General features: G+C 39.2%; 1 protein-coding gene across 2 annotated transcripts in view; it reads right to left on the minus strand.

The window, feature by feature from the left end:
* Positions 1-3,321: 3,321 nt before the first annotated feature.
* LOC123759104 (uncharacterized) overlaps positions 3,322-18,752 on the minus strand; it is a 111,980-nt gene continuing 96,549 nt past the window's right edge. For both annotated transcript variants that reach the window (XM_069324943.1, XM_069324942.1), the window contains exons 4-7: positions 11,852-11,987; positions 11,226-11,362; positions 7,343-7,593; positions 3,322-6,265 (exon numbers count right to left, since the gene is read on the minus strand). In XM_069324943.1, coding sequence (XP_069181044.1) covers positions 6,202-6,265; positions 7,343-7,593; positions 11,226-11,362; positions 11,852-11,987 — 588 coding nt within the window. In that variant the 3' untranslated portion in view covers positions 3,322-6,201. The remainder of the gene's footprint in view (positions 6,266-7,342; positions 7,594-11,225; positions 11,363-11,851; positions 11,988-18,752) is intronic.

The raw sequence follows: 18,752 nt of genomic DNA on the forward strand, positions 1-18,752 counted from the left end.
AGCCCAAAATACACTGCTGAATTATGCTAGTAGGCAAGACATGTTTAATCTCATAACCAGAGCGCTTCTCTTTGTTTTCCATCTCTGAGCTAAACTTGTCTGCACTTAATGAAATTGTTACACTTCGGTATGTTGGTTATTTTAATTACTGAATTATTGAAGCCCTCCCTTACAAACGTTAGAATTAAAAAATAATAGGCATGCTAATGCTAGATCAAGTATTTATATATAAATGAAGTTGAACGCTTAACTGTTAAATGTTCATTTCACACTCGGTGCGCCTAATACTATTTGTTAAATTCAACTTAGGAGTCACAGAGGCAAAAGGAAGTAAATACAATCAAAATACCAAAATATAGTCTGTACTGCCTTGCTGAGAGGTGAGCCTATCACGTCCCGAGGACAAAGTGAGGCTATCACGTCACGATGACAAGGTGAGGCTATCACGTCACGAGGACAAGGTGAGCCTATCACGTCGCGAGGACAAGGTGAGGCTATCACGTCATGAGGACAAGGTGAGGCTATCACGTCACGAGGACAAGGTGAGGCTATCACGTCACGAGGACAAGGTGAGGCTATCACGTCACGAGGACAAGGTGAGGCTATCACGTCACGAGGACAAAGTGAGGCTATCACGTCACGAGGACAAGGTGACATGGTGCTCCATTCTTATTGACAGAATAGGGTGATAAGTGGGTGTTATCTGTAATTGGTTGGTTGGGGTCGTGAGTGTGTGTGTCATTTCGTTTTGCCTTCAGGCTGACTTGTTGAATCCACCCATCAGAGCCAGCCGGCAATGATGGGTTCTGAAGCCAACATGACATATGATGAGTAATAAGGTTAGACCCAGGGGAGGAGCGATCCTCCTAGGACCTTCAGTGACTTCTAAGGAACTTCTTAAACTTTGCCTTTGGCAGAGAGATGGAATAAGTATGTGTAAAACGTATATATTAAGAGGCACGACACGAGTGTTACAGATATAAGAAATATTTAGAATAATAAACGTGCAGTGGGTACGTTTCTTAGACATAGCTTTTCAGATAAGACCTGGCAAGAAACATAAATCCAAAACATTGACAATTTATTCAGAATCAACATCCTTCGTTAGTTAGACTTTGGTAAAGATCCAGCATCTGAAACAAGACCATTCAGATGCAGATATCGTTTTTACACGAGTTAATAATGGTCCAAGATGGACCGAAACGTCGTCACTTCCTTTATTTTTCGATGTGAGGGATTGGAGTTTGAAACCTTCCAGTACGACATGTATTTGATATTGAATACGCAATGCATTTCCGGAGTCACGAAGTGTTTGAAGTGCATCAGCTGCTTTGCAAGCGAGTCATCTGCTCAGACTCGACCCCGTGCCAGTGATAGATTCACCAGAGACGGAGAATCAGTAAATTCAACAGGGTTAAGAAATTTAAGAATCTCGTTGGTCGACATCAGAGGAATAATTCACCTTTGTTGTCCAAAACCACGGACAAAGGTGGTATTTCTAATCGAAGCTGTCTATTGGTGCAGCGGTATTTGGTGAAGAACCCCTTAAATTTATTTAAGATATTTTGGTTGTAATATCTGAGGGTTTTAAGGTTTCGAAGACAACCACAATACGAGGTCACTGCGGAGGTTAATAACTTCAGATTTTCACAGCATCTTGGAACATTTAGTAATTTCAGTATCGCTTAGGCTCGTCAGACATGTTCCAGTGCATTCGCTCTCACAGTATTTTCTAAATAACTGTTGTAGGCAACAATATTATTACTAAAGAATATGCAATTTTGTCGTATTGTGATATTACACACACACACATATATATATATATATATATATATATATATATATATATATATATATATATATATATATATATATATATATATATATATATATATATATATATATATATATTGTTCAATTCGTTCTCAGTTGGTTATTTACTTGAATTTGAGTTGTAGACGGTTTGAAGACTTAAGAAAAGTGTAGGGAGTAGAATGGGCATGATATGAAAAGGTGGATAATGGATATATTGACTAGTATTAGCATCATAGGAAACGGGGGAGAGGTAGGGAGAAGAATGGGCATGGTAGGAAAGGAGAGATGGGTAAAGAGTACGATGAACGAGATAGCAAAGGGGTAGGGGTAGTAATATGAGCATGATAGGGAAAGGGGTAAGGGGTAGGGGTGGTCTGTGGATATGGCTTAGAGCTGAATATGTTGCCACTCTCTTACTGCATTTGACGATACTGTAATTGGGTTTGATTGTGATGCCACTGAGCATGGTTGGATTATGCTATCAGTGTATGCTTGCGTTTGATTATGATGTCAAACAGAATGGGTCTAATTGTGATATTATTCTAACTGGCTTTCAAGCGCTATATCCCGCTGTTTTGATATGATGCTCATTTGACATTTCAGCAACCATTTGCTTATACACATAGAGTAATCACACTAACGTGACTGCATCAGTGAGAAAATCCACAGTAGCCGTGATGAGGACAACTACGGATTTTCTCATTGATGTAGTCACGTTAGTGTGATTACTCTCTGTGTACTAAAGAGGAGAGTCAGAGGTAGAACATTCCTAAATGACAAAGCCAGAGTGCATTGGGGGGGGGGGGATTGTGTACAAATGCTGTCCCGGCTTCAGTAAAAGCCCCAGGAAACCCTCGAGTGTTCGGTATAACTCCACGTTGCAATCCTTTTTACTATGTAGTGGTTTAGTCGCTAGAACGTGTACGTGAGGAGACACACTGTATAGGTTCGAACCCTCATCAAGGCTACTACGGATTTTCCCTTTTCTTATATTCTCGACGTCAGAATATGTGTCTGTGTTCTTGTTAAGGGTCGAGCAAGTTATATAAACAACTTAATGGGATTCCATCAGCACCTGGCATAAGGCTTGAAAACAGTCAGAATTAAGCAATTCACCTACGCATCAATACATTAGTTAATGACTTGTTCTAGTACCATAATCCATCATAACACTATTCAGTCTTCTCTGAATCATACTCACCCACAACCAGCATAATGAACTGCCATGGAATATCTTATTCATCTTAGGTTGTATATGTTTATGTGATGAGGTTGCTTTTATTTTGTATGTCTATTTTGCGTATATTTTTGTTTAATGTAATACCTGGCTGAAGCTTTGCGTCATATCTGTAGACGACACTTTCAGAGATCATGGTGACTAGTATGATCAGTGGGTGGAGATATATGACGTTATAACAAGATATTTTAGCAATCGTGTACTATGTATAATTTACATTTGACTTGATTGGATCTTTCCTTATCTGTCAATAAAGGTTAAAGAAATAATTATAAACTTCGATAGACTTTATTTGTTTCACAGACAATAATACAGCAAACAAGACGACTCACAATACACAGGTGATACCTATAAAAATTATAAATTAAAAAAAATATAGCGACAAAAAGTTTGTGAACAGTTTATTCAGACCTTAATACAGAGGGCTTGCCGGTTGTAATATTATGTGTGGACAACTTATCCGAGCCTTAATCAAGGGGGGCTAGCCTGTTGTTGAACTCTAGTTGGACAGCCGCAGTTTAATACATGAGGTGGTAGAATAACAATGCACAAGGACTGCTTTTACTAAAGCTGTAGCAACAGCTCCTTCAACAAACTAGCAGCAGCAACAACAGAAACAGCCTTATAATTTCTGCCTGCTAACGCATGTCTCAAAAATTAATCAACACCTTTCATCAATAACAAAATAAATACAGTCTTCAATTTTGTGATTCCAAGTGATAAATGATCGTTGTCATTTTTTAGTATATTCCTATATTTTTTTTTAGACATTTATGTTCATTCACGCCTTCCAAGGTTTACCTTTACCTGATTCCCAAGGTTTACCTGATTTCCAAGAATGTTTTGGAAATAAGGAGCTTGTTATTTAATATTTATATTTCTAATTCTATTTATTTCTTAGTTATACTAATTAGTCATTACACCGTATCTCGGGATTTACGCGAACACGAACATACATACACACATACATACATACATACATACACACACACACACACACACACACACACACACACACACACACACACACACACACACACACACACACACACAAACACACACACACACACACCCCATCCTGCTTGTCTCCAGCCCCCCCCCTGTTCCCATTTAATTACCTTACATTTCCTGCCGTTGAATTCCATTAACCATTTTTGAGACCAACTTTTCTGCTAGTCTTGTTCATCTTGCAGTATTTTACAACCTTCAAGTGTCTCGACTCTTACTATTAATTTTGAATCACATGCCCAAACGAACATTTAGAACTCCACCTCCGTAGTTAGGCCATTAACGTAAATGAGTAAATGAGTGTGTGTGTGCGCACGCTACTACAATGTTACAGCTAGATTGGCTTCTTTACGGTCTAAAGGAGCAAGCATGAACACAAGGACTGCTATTAGTTGTAGTGTTATTTAACAAGGAACTTCTAAAACCCTAACTTATAACATAAGTTATCATCATTTCTATTTATCTCTTGCTAGTTATCTCTATACTACATGGTAAATAAATACACACACGCCTTACACGGAATGATTATGTGAGACTTACATAGCTTGTGACTGTGTCCGCTTGGTGGTGTTAGCGTCTTCCACACTGCCTCATGACGGTGCTAGAGTCTTCCACACTGCCTCTTGACGGTGCTAGAATCTTCCACACTGCCTCATGACGGTGCTAGAGTCTTCCACACTGCCTCTTGACGGTGCTAGAATCTTCCACACTGCCTCATGACGGTGCTAGAGTCTTCCACAAGGCGAGGAACTCCCTCCACAACACTGGGGAGCCTTAACAATTCTGCATTACTCTGTAGCTCAGGAGAACCTTCACGTATGAATTGGACGAAATATTTTCCCACAAATCACTAAAGCAGTGTTCAATATACTCTCTTGGCAAAAGAGCTAATTGGCTAGTTACTATTGGATTCTGTGACAGCAGGATATATGCATTAGCCTACGTGAACTGTTTCGATGCTCAGTGGAGTTATTTTATTGCCTTTTGATTCACTTAATCATTGTGCAGTTTCGTATGCTTACACACAAAGGACATTCCAACATTAATTATGTAAGTCAATTATTAGAGTGATACAGTCTTTAAGTTCCTATTGTATCCTAAGGAGACTCACTACATGGCGTACAGTGTTCAAATTGATATTGCACCATTATTTTATCACTCGAATCTTAAATGATTATTAATTATACACTACTTCTGTCAGCTATGTAATTTCCATGTTACGTATGTTTAGAACAGCTTCCTAATGCCTATGTTACATTCTTAGAAATGAGCTATGTAATGTTGTGTTGCATAAGTGTACAGCTCCTATGTAATGCCCATGAACACAGATTAAAGGTTAGTAAAAAACATCTACATAAGATGCTCTGGAATCTGTCCTGTCGACTAACAAGGATCTTAAATTATTCCTGCCTGTTTTACTATCAACTCCTCACCTGTTAACAGCGTCTAGACCCATCAGCCAAACGACCATCTGTCACAGTTAAGTGACTACCCAATGGTAAGCGATGACTTCTATGGTAAACTGTGCACTATATTTCCTTCAGCAATTATCAGTTCTTCCTGCTCCAATATATAATTGTTTCTTTGGACGTAAAAATGTTTCCGATGTGTTCCTTCCAAACATGAAAGAAATGTCTTATAAGACACCTCTTATTGTCCAGAGTGTCTTCATGTGAAGAAGACTTTGAGGAGTTCACGTATTCATAAGTGGCTAAACAAGCCACAAACTTGTACTAATCGTACAAGTATATGATTCGGGTGAATATTTACATCTCCAAATACAGATATACAGTTAAAGAAGAAACTCTCTACCATATTCTTTCACAGAAAATGGAAACTGAAACATAACTAAGGGTTCGAATTCAGCTTTGGAGTTCTATTTGTCCAGAGGCATTATAATAAGTATGAAGTTCGTATTTAGTCACTTTATACAGCTGTTTTGAACGCATTCAAATGTGAACAAGAACTCATTCGACAACCCATTTCATATAAGCGTATTTGTTACATAACAGACAAAAGCATTTTCCCTGTACTCTCAAACGTATGAAATGTGTTGCATCGTTCTCTGGAGCATTGCCGGCGTCCCCACAGCAAGAATGGCGTTCGCACAACCACTTCAACAGACGATCAGGACCAGCAGTCTAGGTGTTGAGGAGAGCACCCAGGAACAGCAGTAGCCACGCTACGCCATTACTGCTGGTGCCACTACCTGCAGGAGCAGCACGGAGAGAAGCACATTATAACACTACAAGGAGGGCAGGGGTAATAGACTGCCTTCTTTAAAACATTATAATGCTTTGAGAAAGGCAGGAGTAATGAGACACATAACAACATTACAGTAAAGGCAGGAGAAACAGCGACACATTACAACACTATAGGGAGGGCAGGGATAATTCTATGGGGAAGGCATTACTAACAGGGACACCTAAGAGCACTATATGAGAAGCAGGAGAAACAGTGACTTAGAGAAGTTTTATACTCCCTGAAGAATACCAAGGCAGGAAAAAGAACGGTACTCAACTCCATGAATGAGATCATTATTAAACTTCATGGTAATGATGAGTATGATGAAAACTTTCATTGAGAACTAGGTGAAGGAAGAATATGAATATTATATAGAAAAACTAGAAGGAGGAGGAGGAGGGAGCACCAGGAGAAAATGCATCAAAAAGGAAGAGGAACACGAGGAGGAGGAAGAGCATCAAAAAGGAAAAATAACCCGGGAAGGTTGAGCAGGAAGAGCACCAGAAAGGATGAGGGACACGCGAGATGGAGGAGGATCTTCAAGAACGAAGAGGAACTCATGAAAGAGATGCATAAAGAAGAAAGATTAAGATGGGAAGGCGAAGCATCATAACAGTACAAACATGATACAGGAGGATCAACATAACTATTAAGGTACTGTAAGGCAGTACAATAATCCTACAGTTACAGAACTGTACTAGATGGAACATAATTACAAGGTAGGTAAATTAGGAGGTAATATTATGACTACATGACTGTCAAGGAGAATATTATGAAACTAGAAGAGACAGTGAGGACTTGAGTATAATATAATAATAATAATGAAAGGCTAAAATGGGATGGTTGTATAACATGAATATCAGAAGCTGGAGCATTCAATAAATACCGAAAGAATAGAAGGAGCAATGCAACTAATAAATAATATATATCAAATAATGCTTCTGGGAGTTTTGAAAAAAAAACTGCAAGACAGCAACCCTCAGTTATCATAATATTGCAAGAAATATATAAATATAGAAACTATATAATACTTGCCACCTACCGAAGAAGTAGGAGTGACCAGCGTGGCGATGTTCCTCAGCCTGAGTGCGGGGGAGGAAACCAGTCTCGATGACCGAAGTCTCCTGTGACTGGTAGTAGACGGTGGCAATCTTGGCGACGCACTTGAGCCGCATCTTACCCGAGGGAAAGTGAGCGCGGCTGGTGACGAAGGTGAGGCCCAGCACGGCTGTCTCTAGGCCGTCCGGCTCCTTGTGGGGCTTGTATCGCTTCAGGAATCGTGGCTGAGTCTGCCGGGAGAAACAATCAGGATTTTCACGGCACATTGCTTTCACAAGAAGACAAGATGGCTGTGAGAAAATACTCAGGTTATGCGTGGCTCGAACTTGCGTCCCTGGACGAATTTGAATCTTACACAATGTTTGTTGATCCAGGGTCTTATACAATATTTGTAGGGCCAGGCTCATACAAAGTGTTTGTAGGCCCAGGCTCCTACATAACGTTTGTAGGGCCAAACACCTACATATAGTTTATAGGGCCAGGCTTCTACATAATGTTTATAGGGCCAGTCTTCTACATAAGGTTTATAGGGCCAGGCTTCTACATAAAATTTGTTGGCTAGGCTCCTCACAATGTTTGTAAATCGAAGTCTTTTAAACACACTATGCTGGAGCAGTGTGTGTGTGTGGGTCTTTTTCCGGGGGAAGTCAGCACCAAATAGAATGTGCACACAGGTAAACTAATTTACTCAGCTCACGCTGTTTGCATTTGTTAAATGCCTGATAACCTATTTCGAAAGTTCGTAGAAATTAAATTTGTCGCGATATATCATATCTGAAGGAAAACACGAAATTAATCACAAACTAAAAATTAAATGCCTGCTTTCTGTCTCGAGTGATGAGTGCGAGGTTTTAAATGAGGGAACAACATGGATGTAACAGCCATGCGGTACATCAAATATTGACACAGCGGTATAAACATTATGATACTTTAGTAAACAAATCATCAAAAGCTGAAGACACAATTCAGCTTTTATAACACAATTGTTATTGCTGCACGTAAGACATCTGTCATATTCACAAACAACACTCGTAAGTCACCCACAACAGGCTGCAACACATTGGGAAACTGTTGCAGAAAGTGACTAAAAAAGTATCAAAAAGAGTCAATTCAGAATCTACAGCATTGACAAAATTAAAAAAACAAGGTTTTGAATTTCATTGGAGTTGCAAAGCAGTTGATCATGAAGCTTGCGTGTGTATTGCCAATCACGATGGCGAAAAGGCTGAAGTTCAAATTGAATCTGAAATTTCATTCTCTGTGATCAGAAATGTAGTCATTTGAGATTCAACTCGTCTGTTTCTTGCAGCTTCTCAATTGTTTTATTTTTGTTTTTATTGTTTTTATTGCATCATTTGAATGTATTGTGGCATGGTAATGAAATAGTAGCATTGCAGCGGGTATTACAGTCTTCCTCACAGAGGCTGGCTTTCTGCCTTCCTGGCGTGTTCACTGAAGGACATCATTCAGTTTGGTCATCTTGAAGAAAACCTAAGAATTACTATTTACATTAACATTGTATCATAATCTCCAACAACCCAGTTAATAAAGCTGAATGAATTTGCTTGTACACTAATTACATGTAGCCAACAGAGGTATCCAATTCTGTGATAACATAAAGTTTCTTTATTATTTCCATTACCCTAGATAGATGAAGATACAACCTATCACTCACCTGGACTCTAGGAGACTCGAACCACTGACCCCCACGAGCAGGAGACAGAAACTCTTACCAATTTTTATAAGATACCGCATCCTCCATCATGTAGTTCTTCTCTCGACTTACACCAACCTGGTAACTTTATTATTTGGTGGAGACTTACGTCTTATACTCCAATTATCATCTACTTGAAACCTTCCCCGAGTACATGTTTACCTTTACGGGTACATCTGTGATGCGTTTAGTTCACGACCTTCTCGTGGGTGTAGGAAGGTTTTGGATGAGGGATAAGGTCAGGCCTAGGAGAGGAATGAGGTGAGTTATGGGTGAGAGATTAGGTGAGTCCTGGGTCAGGAATCAGGTTAGTCCTGGGAGAAAAATCAGGATAAATCTTGGATAAGAGGTCAGGTGAGTCAAGCAAATTATTTAGGCGAGTCCTGAGTATAGATTCGAGCAGTTGAATTCTGTGTGAATGATCAGGTGATTCACGGGTGAGGAATCAGGTAGATGGTGGCTCAGACTGCCGTGATAGACGCCTCTCTAATCCCCGACATCAACGCTCTCCCTCGCTCTCCCTGCTATTGTCACTCGCCAAGCGGAAAGCCAAACCATTTACGTGATCCCTTTGTAGTGTTGAGCGTCGCTGATAGGACACCGCCATCAAGAGGTGTGATGTTGCCTCTGAGGACGCACCTGTGAGTCGCTGTCTCTGCATTGGACACCTGTAATTAAGTTGCTGCACTTTAGTTAGAAATCTGCTCATCGCTACACTTGCGAGGGACACTTGAGAACCTCTGCGCCTGCCTTAGACAGCTGTGAACTGCTGTTCCTCTTTATTGAACTACAAACCTCTTCACTTGGATGACGAAACCTCCAAACCGGTTTGACAGTGAGTTTGCCAAGTTCACTGTCGTGAGTTCCTTCAAACTACTACAACTCCTTGTGGGACTTTTAATTTCAACAACAGTGAATGGAACTTTGAGTTGTTACAGATGTAGAATGAACCTTGAACGACAGCGCCTGTGAATGAAACCTTGAACCACTACAACAGTGAATGAAATTTTAAGTCGCTACACCTATGAATGGAACTTTGAGTCGCTAAACCTGCATAAGAAATCTTGAACCACATCAACGGTAAATGGAACCATCAACAATTAAACCTTATCATAACTATGATTTTTCTTTTATATGAAATTGAATATTTTCTGACAAAAAGAGTTAATAACAGCATATTATTGTATTAGTAATCCCATAATCTATTATGTATTACAACCGCCTCTACCCTCCACCCAAACACATCTTGTGACAGACAAATAGTTTCCGTTGCAATAGTTTACGTTGCAATAGTTTATGTTACAGTAGTTTATATTGCAACAGTTTCTGGTGCAGTGGTCTCTCCTGGTTTCCTATGAAGCTTCAAGCCCATTTCCGCGGACAAATGGCCTTGACGAGATGTTGACTGTCTGAGACTCGCTCTCTGCAAATATACTAATTATATATTCCTAATCAATTGCAAGAGAATTCATGCATCGATTCTAAGACAAGAAAATTATGATATTTAATCATAGCTGTAAGATTTGTAGTCCTCAAGTGGTCATTTCCTAAAGTTTTGTTATATTATAGGTTTCTATTCTTTTCAAGAACCTCCAGCTGTGAGAACATGGAAGAAAATCAAAATCAAATATTTCTGATTCAGGGTTTTGTGGATTTCCACGAATATAACTTTGAATGGATATTAAACCTTTAGAAAACCTAGCTAAATCCCAGTATATTAGACAACTAACCAACACATTTGGAAATAACGTAAGTAGCGACTGTATGCAAAGAAATAATGTGAGTATAGGTGATCGATTAATTAAAAAGGTAGAGAAAGTTAGTAATTAAAACCTTATGAGAAATTTTAGGGGAATTTCAGCATCAGCAGACCAACATTTACCAAACATGGGAGGCAGGTACACTTCCTACAAGTTGGTCGTTGACATACCACTCCAGGGAGGCAGGTACACTTACCACAAGCTGGTCGTTGATGTACCACTCTAGGGAGGCAGGTACACTTACCACAAGCTGGTCGTTGATGTACCACTCTAGGGAGGCAGGTACACTTACCACAAGCTGGTCGTTGATGTACCACTCTAGGGAGGCAGGTACACTTACCACAAGCTGGTCGTTGATGTACCACTCCAGGGAGGCAGGTACACTTACCACAAGCTGGTCGTTGATGTACCACTCTAGGGAGGCAGCAGGCTTGGAGAACAGCGAGGTACAGTTCACACGAACACGCTCCCCAAGCTGGTAGCTCATCTTTGCTCCGTCCAACACTGGCGCGCTCTCCGGCAGCTCTGAGGGACACCAGAGTCATGTGTGTAGCGACGGGCGGAAGTGCTGAGTAGCAGTCATGTGTGTAACAACTGGTAGAAGCGTGGTTACCAGTCCTTTCTTTAGTGACAGGCAGGTGTGAGGAATATATAATGCATGTGATAAATAAGACTCAGATGTGAGATATCAGGCAGATGTGTAGGGTGTTGGGCATAATTGTATTACGAGGTGGGTGTTCAGGGGAACCTGATAAGGATTATGAGGCACATGTATAGCAAAGAACAGGTATGTGTAGTGAGAGTTCCAGGTGTGAGAGGTAACGTGTGACAGATGTATGAGAGAGCGCATGGGAGAGGTGAGAGGCAGGTGTGACCGAGGTATGATCCAGCGTGTGATAGATATAGTAAGCAGGATGTAACAGATGGGAGAGGTAGAGTGATAGACGTGAGAGACAGCGGGTGAACACATTTTAGAGAGGCAGGGAGGGGGAAAGAGATCTCAGTCACACTTACCAATGACAGTCATATTGCCTTCGCCAAATTTAGTGTGAAAAAGCGGGGCTTCTGTAATCACCTCACACTTGTAGGTTCCTGAGGAGCGCAGTTCCAGGTCCTGGAGTGCCACCATCACGGCGTTGCTGCCCTCCACCTGCAGGTGTCAAACACACAGTTACTCTCTTGCGAAACACAGGTGTATACACATCCGACTTCTGTAGGCCAATGTCAAGAACATCTTTCTCTTTTTTGGGTAAATGTATATATGTTTGGTACCAAGGTCCTTCCGTTGTGATTTATTCGTTCCAACATTTTTTTGGATCAATTCAGAAATGAATAATCAATTCAGAATTGAGTTTTCAATTACCATCAACAGTAAAAAGAAACATAAGAAATATTGAGAAAATTCGTGTTAGAATTATTAATCTTACTTTTTAGGTCATATTTACCAACATATGTTTACAAGAAAGACTGCTACCAATATATATATATATATATATATATATATATATATATATATATATATATATATATATATATATATAATATATATATATATATATCGTGACATATCGTGTAAAGAAAACAGTCACACAAAATATTACAATTTCCATTATTACATGTTTTTTATCTATTTTAATATTTTCCAGTTCCAGAGTGAAAAATCCAATTTCACATGTGTGAAGCGTTTCTTTGGGGGCTTGACGGCGCGGGTGGGTGTTATTGACAAGTAGGAAAGGAAGATGTCGACACATAACACGTTAATAACTAAAATATTAAAATTTACCCAGATTCTTTGACACAAACATTTCAACTAACATGCGAGGGTTGGCTAAATATTTTAGTTGCATTAAGGGATGAGAGGCGTCTTGTTGTGCTGCTTAGTGTCTTGTTATTGTGTGAAGGGTCTTTGTAACAGTGGAGGGCTGTGTTATACAGCTTATAATACCAGAATGTTGTAGAGGGTATAACCTCTTCTTAAGACGGCAGAGCAGGAGCATATAATGAAACAGTTTTATGTCCCAAATTAATGTCCTCAGGAGCAATTTACACATTTTACATACTAAAAAATTAGGATGGCAATCGTCGAGAATTTAACGTGCTTCACACAGGGGAAATCACGGGCACATACTGTTTATTTTATAAGGTATTTTATGTAATAAGTGTCTGGAGTGAGACATGTTATAAATGATTGGGAGTGGTGAAGTGAAACTCACAACTGTTGCTGTGAAGGTCATGCCACTGGCTGAGGTACATCGTCACTCATTGTTTTAATGGATTTGCAGTTATGAATTGATGAAACAGTGAAATCCAGCGTAAAATTAAAAACAATTAAAATTCATCAACTTTAAATGTTTATATGAAAATAAACTCATCGAAGTAAATAGTGATGTGTGCGAGTTGCATAGTGAGGATCAACAGTATTTTGGGTCAGGTATGTAACCTGAATTATGAGGTGTTTGTAGGTGATGCCACAATTGAGGCGATAGATATACAGGAGCAGTCACGATATCTTGTGGTGTGACGCCATTGAATGATGTTGGTGGAGCCACTGTATAGAGCGCAGAGCCACTGTAGAAGGTGGAGCCACTGGAACTATGAACTGTAGTTCACTGAGCCATTATTAAGTGCAGGGCTTTAAGTCATTGTGTTAAGAAAATCAGTTAGTCACTGTGTAAAGTGAAGTACGTGGAGCCACTGTATAAAGGTAAGTACGAACACTTTGTATATATATAAACAAGAAGATCTGTCAGTCTGTAAGGCTGTTCGAGGTGTGCGGCCAGACACTTGCAATTAGCTCCATTAAACTTTGTGGGAGTAAGTGTGAATTTATCGGTAGTGACATCGGAGGAGGAAGAGGAGGAGGTAGGGCTGGGCCCACTGCCCCCCTTAAAGGGGCGGGGAGGACACAGCCTCAAAACCCCTTCCAGGAAGTCCACGAATGTGGAATTTCTTGCTCCGAGTACACAGACGTTTGCATTTGTAATGTATTTAGACCAGCGAAGGTGGGACTGTGAGTAGAACCCAGGACGACTTGGGGTGGTGTGGGGAGTCCTCTCGGACTCCCCACACCACCCCGAGTCGTCCGATAGACCCCATTAAAACGATTAAGATAGACCCCAGGCACAGACAGTTACCCCCCACCTGGAATGTTTGTATGGAGCAACAATCTGAAGGGTCTTAAGTGTATGCACAATATAAACATCTGGAAATGAATTCACAAAATGAAGATTTGGAACTGGAAACGCACTCATCTGTTGGTGATATAAAAGAAAATCCAGAAAGACGAAATTATGCTCCTGGAGAATCATTTGAATACGAGCGGAATAGTGAAAGGAAAGTATTTTTGTGGCTGATCTGTTCCTGCGATGATTAATGGTGGAATGGTAATATATCACGAGGGGAAGATTAACATACATGGCAGGCAAGGCTATTATTACTCCAGCTGCTTCAGTGTCCAGATTTAAGATGAGCAGCTGCAACAGGCTGGCGCACCAATTTGTTACTAAGATTTGCGACTCCGTAAAAAAATGCAACTGTGGTTATCTAGTCAAAAACGTCAGAACCCAAACAACCCATTTAAGCTATTGAGGTAAATACATGGAAAATGTTTGTAGTAAGGTACTTAATCTTCACCAATACATCGCATTTTAAGCGGACTGGTCAATTCCATAAAATAAATGACGTATTTAGTGAGAGTAGGGACTGGACACACGTACACGTAATAAATACATTAGAAAATATTGAAAAATGACACTTCCGTCCCTTCTGGACCCTTGTGTGACGACGTTTCGGTACGTCCCGGACTTCATAAAGGCCAAGGAAGGACCGAAACGTCGTTTCTTTCATTTCTTTCCATTCCTCTAGGTTGGGTTACGAAGTAGACTGTAATGTACGATGACTATTAGGAAATTGTGTTAGATGCGGATTATCTTACTTGATTATGAAAACGAGAGAAGTGAAGGCCGAGAAGTGCGTTCTGGCTACTAGGTACGACATATATTTATATATATATATATATATATATATATATATATATATATATATATATATATATATATATATATATATATATATATATATATATTTATATATATATATATATATATATATATATATATATTTATATATATATATATATATATATATATATATATATATACATATACATATATATATAATATATATATATATATATACATATACATATATATATATATATATATATATATATATATATATATATATATATATATATATATATATATATATATATAAACATAATTTATTATACATAATTTTTTACAAAATTTAAAAAATAATTAAAGCTTAAACTTTCTTTAAAACAATGTACTTGAGGGAAACTTTCCTTTGTAATGATTAAATGATTCTGAGAAAGAGAACGGTGATATATTCGAGAAGAAAATTACTCTATCAAAGAATTACATTCAATGTAATTCAATTGGTATGAAACGAAAAAAGGTAACAGGGAAGAAAAACAAAAAACGACAACCCATTTCAACGTGAAGAAGAGCCCTTGGAAGATCAAGAGGATTTAGTTGAAGGTCACTCAATTATTAATATAAACTTGTATAACTCCTCAAATTAGTTTTATTTGCTGACTTTGCTAAAATTTTAAATTCTCTGACTGTAACTTATAGTTAATTCACGGGCATGTGCCCTAACAAGGAGGTAAAATGGTTTGCCAAGGGAAGCGGATTTCTACATGAAAATAATTTGTTTAGAAACCCTGATCTTGAAATTACGAAAATGTTCTTTCAATATGTCCGATAATAGAGTTCAAACAAATGAATTCATACACTATTCAGGGCATTCAGGTGGCGGGGAATTCGGAGGACACAGGTATAATATAATAATATAATATAGGTATAATATAATAATATATATATATATATATATATATATATATATGTCGTACCTAGTAGCCAGAACGTACTTCTCAGCCTACTATGCAAGGCCCGATTTGCCTAATAAGCCAAGTTTTCATGAATTAAATGTTTTTCGACTACCTAACCTACCTAACCTAACCTAACCTAACTTTTTCGGCTACCTAACCTAACCTAACCTATAGAGATAGGTTAGGTTAGGTTAGGTAGGGTTGGTTAGGTTCGGTCCTATATCTACGTTAATTTTAACTACAATAAAAAAAATTGACCTCATACATAATGAAATGGGTAGCTTTATCATTTCATAAGAAAGAAAATAGAGAAAATATATTAATTCAGGAAAACTTGGCTTATTAGGCAAATCGGGCCTTGCATAGTAGGCCGAGAAGTACGTTCTGGCTATTAGGTACGACATATATATATATATATATATATATATATATATATATATATATATATATAATATATATATATATATATATATATATATATATATATATATATATATATATATATAAGCGTTCTTTCTCTACTTTCCTTTTACTTGCTGTTCCTTGCAATGCTCCTAGTTGATTGGTAGAAATCAATGTGAAACAGTCAAAGAAATGAAAAATTGCATTGTTATGTCACTCACTAACTTTTTCTCCCTTGCAGTAAAAAGTAATTTTTGCAACTTGACAAGATCAAAATGAAAGTTGGAAAACTTTCTTAACACAAAAGTTACTGCATGGTGGATGATGCCACCGAGGAGAGGAAAAGTAGATTACCGTACCTATTCAGTTCCACATACCACCCCCCCCCCAGGTCAGATACTTAACCCTAGAAAACCACCTCAATATGTCTCTAAAATCCTATAACCAGTTTATAGCTCGCCTATAGCCAGTTTATAACCAGTTTATAGCCAGTGTATAGCCAGTTTATAGCCAGCCTATAGCCAGTTTATAGCCAGCCTATATCCAATCTTCAGTAACCAATCAGTCTGCATGCAACCCTTACCAAACTTTAATCATTCCTTAACAAGTTCTCCGACAACTTTTAGATTGGTCTAAGACATGTTCAGCAAGTACCACCTAGGTTCAAGTTAGCATTTGGCCTACACCCCCTCCCCCAATCCATACCCTAGGAAAACTATAAACAGACCCAATCACTCCCCAATCAGCATCTCACAGACCTTTACCAAGGCACTAACCACCCTCATACTGATTCGAGTCGTCCCCCCTAGCCAACCCCAGCTAACCCCGTCCACACTTTTTAGGCAGCGCAAGACGAATACCTTGCTATCCCTTGCCAAATTTCTGCAAGCCCAAATCACTCTAGAAATCTTTACCAGTCCCATGCAGATCAGAACTTTCCAGCTCCAGAAAACGGCAAATCATTTATTGGAATGAATTTTGCAAGACGTTCTTTAGACTATGTTGCACAAGGAGCTCTCCCAGGATCGGACGAGTTATAAAACTCAGAAGTGGAGTCCTGAAGCAGGTGAAGGAAGAGGTCAAATGACGTTTGCATAAGTATGCGAAACTAAGTTGAAGTGTTGCATTCGCCCATGAATAATTCTGCAGAGCTGGCCACAGAGAAAGCGGCCATATAGCAGGCAGCTAGAGAAACGGTTGCCACACGGAAGCCGGCCACAGGGTAGGTGGCCACATCGCAGAGCGTTCAGAGAATGGGTAACCACATAGGAGTCGGCCACAGAGGAGATGGCCACAAGAAGTCGGCCACAGAAGAGGCGGCCACATTGGTAGCCAAGGTACAAGGGGTCACACAGGAAGGTAAGATTCGGAGGTAATCCGGAGAAAGCACGGCCACTCAGGAGGCCACAGCGGTAGTGGGTACAGTAGAAGTGGCCACAGTGAAGCCGAACACAGAGGAGGTGGCCATGGATTAGGTGGACACAAAGAACGCAGAAAACATAGTAAGGAAAACTAAACAGTTTAGGGACACGAGAAATATTCGTAGAGGAGGTAGACGCTGAAAAAAGTGCCAACAGAAAAGCCTCTTAATGTAAGAAAAGGTAGACTGGAGTCCCACCAGAGGGTAGAGAGGAATGAGAGAGAAAATTACCGAGATTAATTGCAAAACCCAGTTTAACTATTATGCAGTTGGAAGGGATCTGAGGACATGAAGTATGCAGTATGAGAAGGGTGTAAAGGAAAAGTAGCTCCTCGCTTTGTACAGGTTAGGGACTGAACGCCAACCCTGCGTTCGATCCCTAATTTGTAATTTGACTGTAGCTGTATGACCAAAGTGGACAAAATCCAAATATGCTTTGAAACACTGTAGTGATATAGTGAGGTACAGTGGCGAGTGGCACTATGAAACATGTTAGTGAGTAACACGTAAAGATTAGCGGTGAGTAGCGCTGTAAAGTGCATTACTGCGAAACAGTTCAAGATGTGATTATAAGTATTCGCGTGGAACTGTCAGTGTAACCATCACACAAAAACCATAACTAGTCAGCTGTTATCCAAACAGGAAAACATATAACGATATGTAACAACCAAGAAATAAATCTGATACAGCATCCCTGAGCCCATCCCTTGAGGTTTACAGATCAGAGAAAACTTTGAGGATTCGCTGATGAAATCTAAAAGTTGAGGGAGATTGTGGCAAAAGTTTTTGACTTAAGAAAACTATTCAGCGCGTTTTTTTAATTGAATGAGAACTGAAAACAAGAGATCAGATTAATGGAGAGTTTAGGTCCATCACGTATATGGGAGATGTGAAGATCGGTGAAGTCTTTATTAATGTTAAGAGATATTTTCCGAGAGAAAGTTGAGTCGAATCAAAAACTGTACCAGCGAACGATGTCTTATTTGACTTCTACCGCTCCTTAAGACTGTAGAGACTGGAGAAAGTGTATAAACTGGTGTATTCTTGAATGAATTTTAGTCATTCTCATTCTTATTAAAGCCTTCTCTGAAAAAAAACATTTAGATTGTTCAATTAATCTGAAAAGCTTGGATACTAATATATTTCTACGTGAAGCAGGGCCAGGCTGAATAATCACA

Source organism: Procambarus clarkii, chromosome 15, assembly GCF_040958095.1.
Source record: "Procambarus clarkii isolate CNS0578487 chromosome 15, FALCON_Pclarkii_2.0, whole genome shotgun sequence".
Taxonomy (NCBI): Eukaryota; Metazoa; Arthropoda; class Malacostraca; order Decapoda; family Cambaridae; genus Procambarus; species Procambarus clarkii.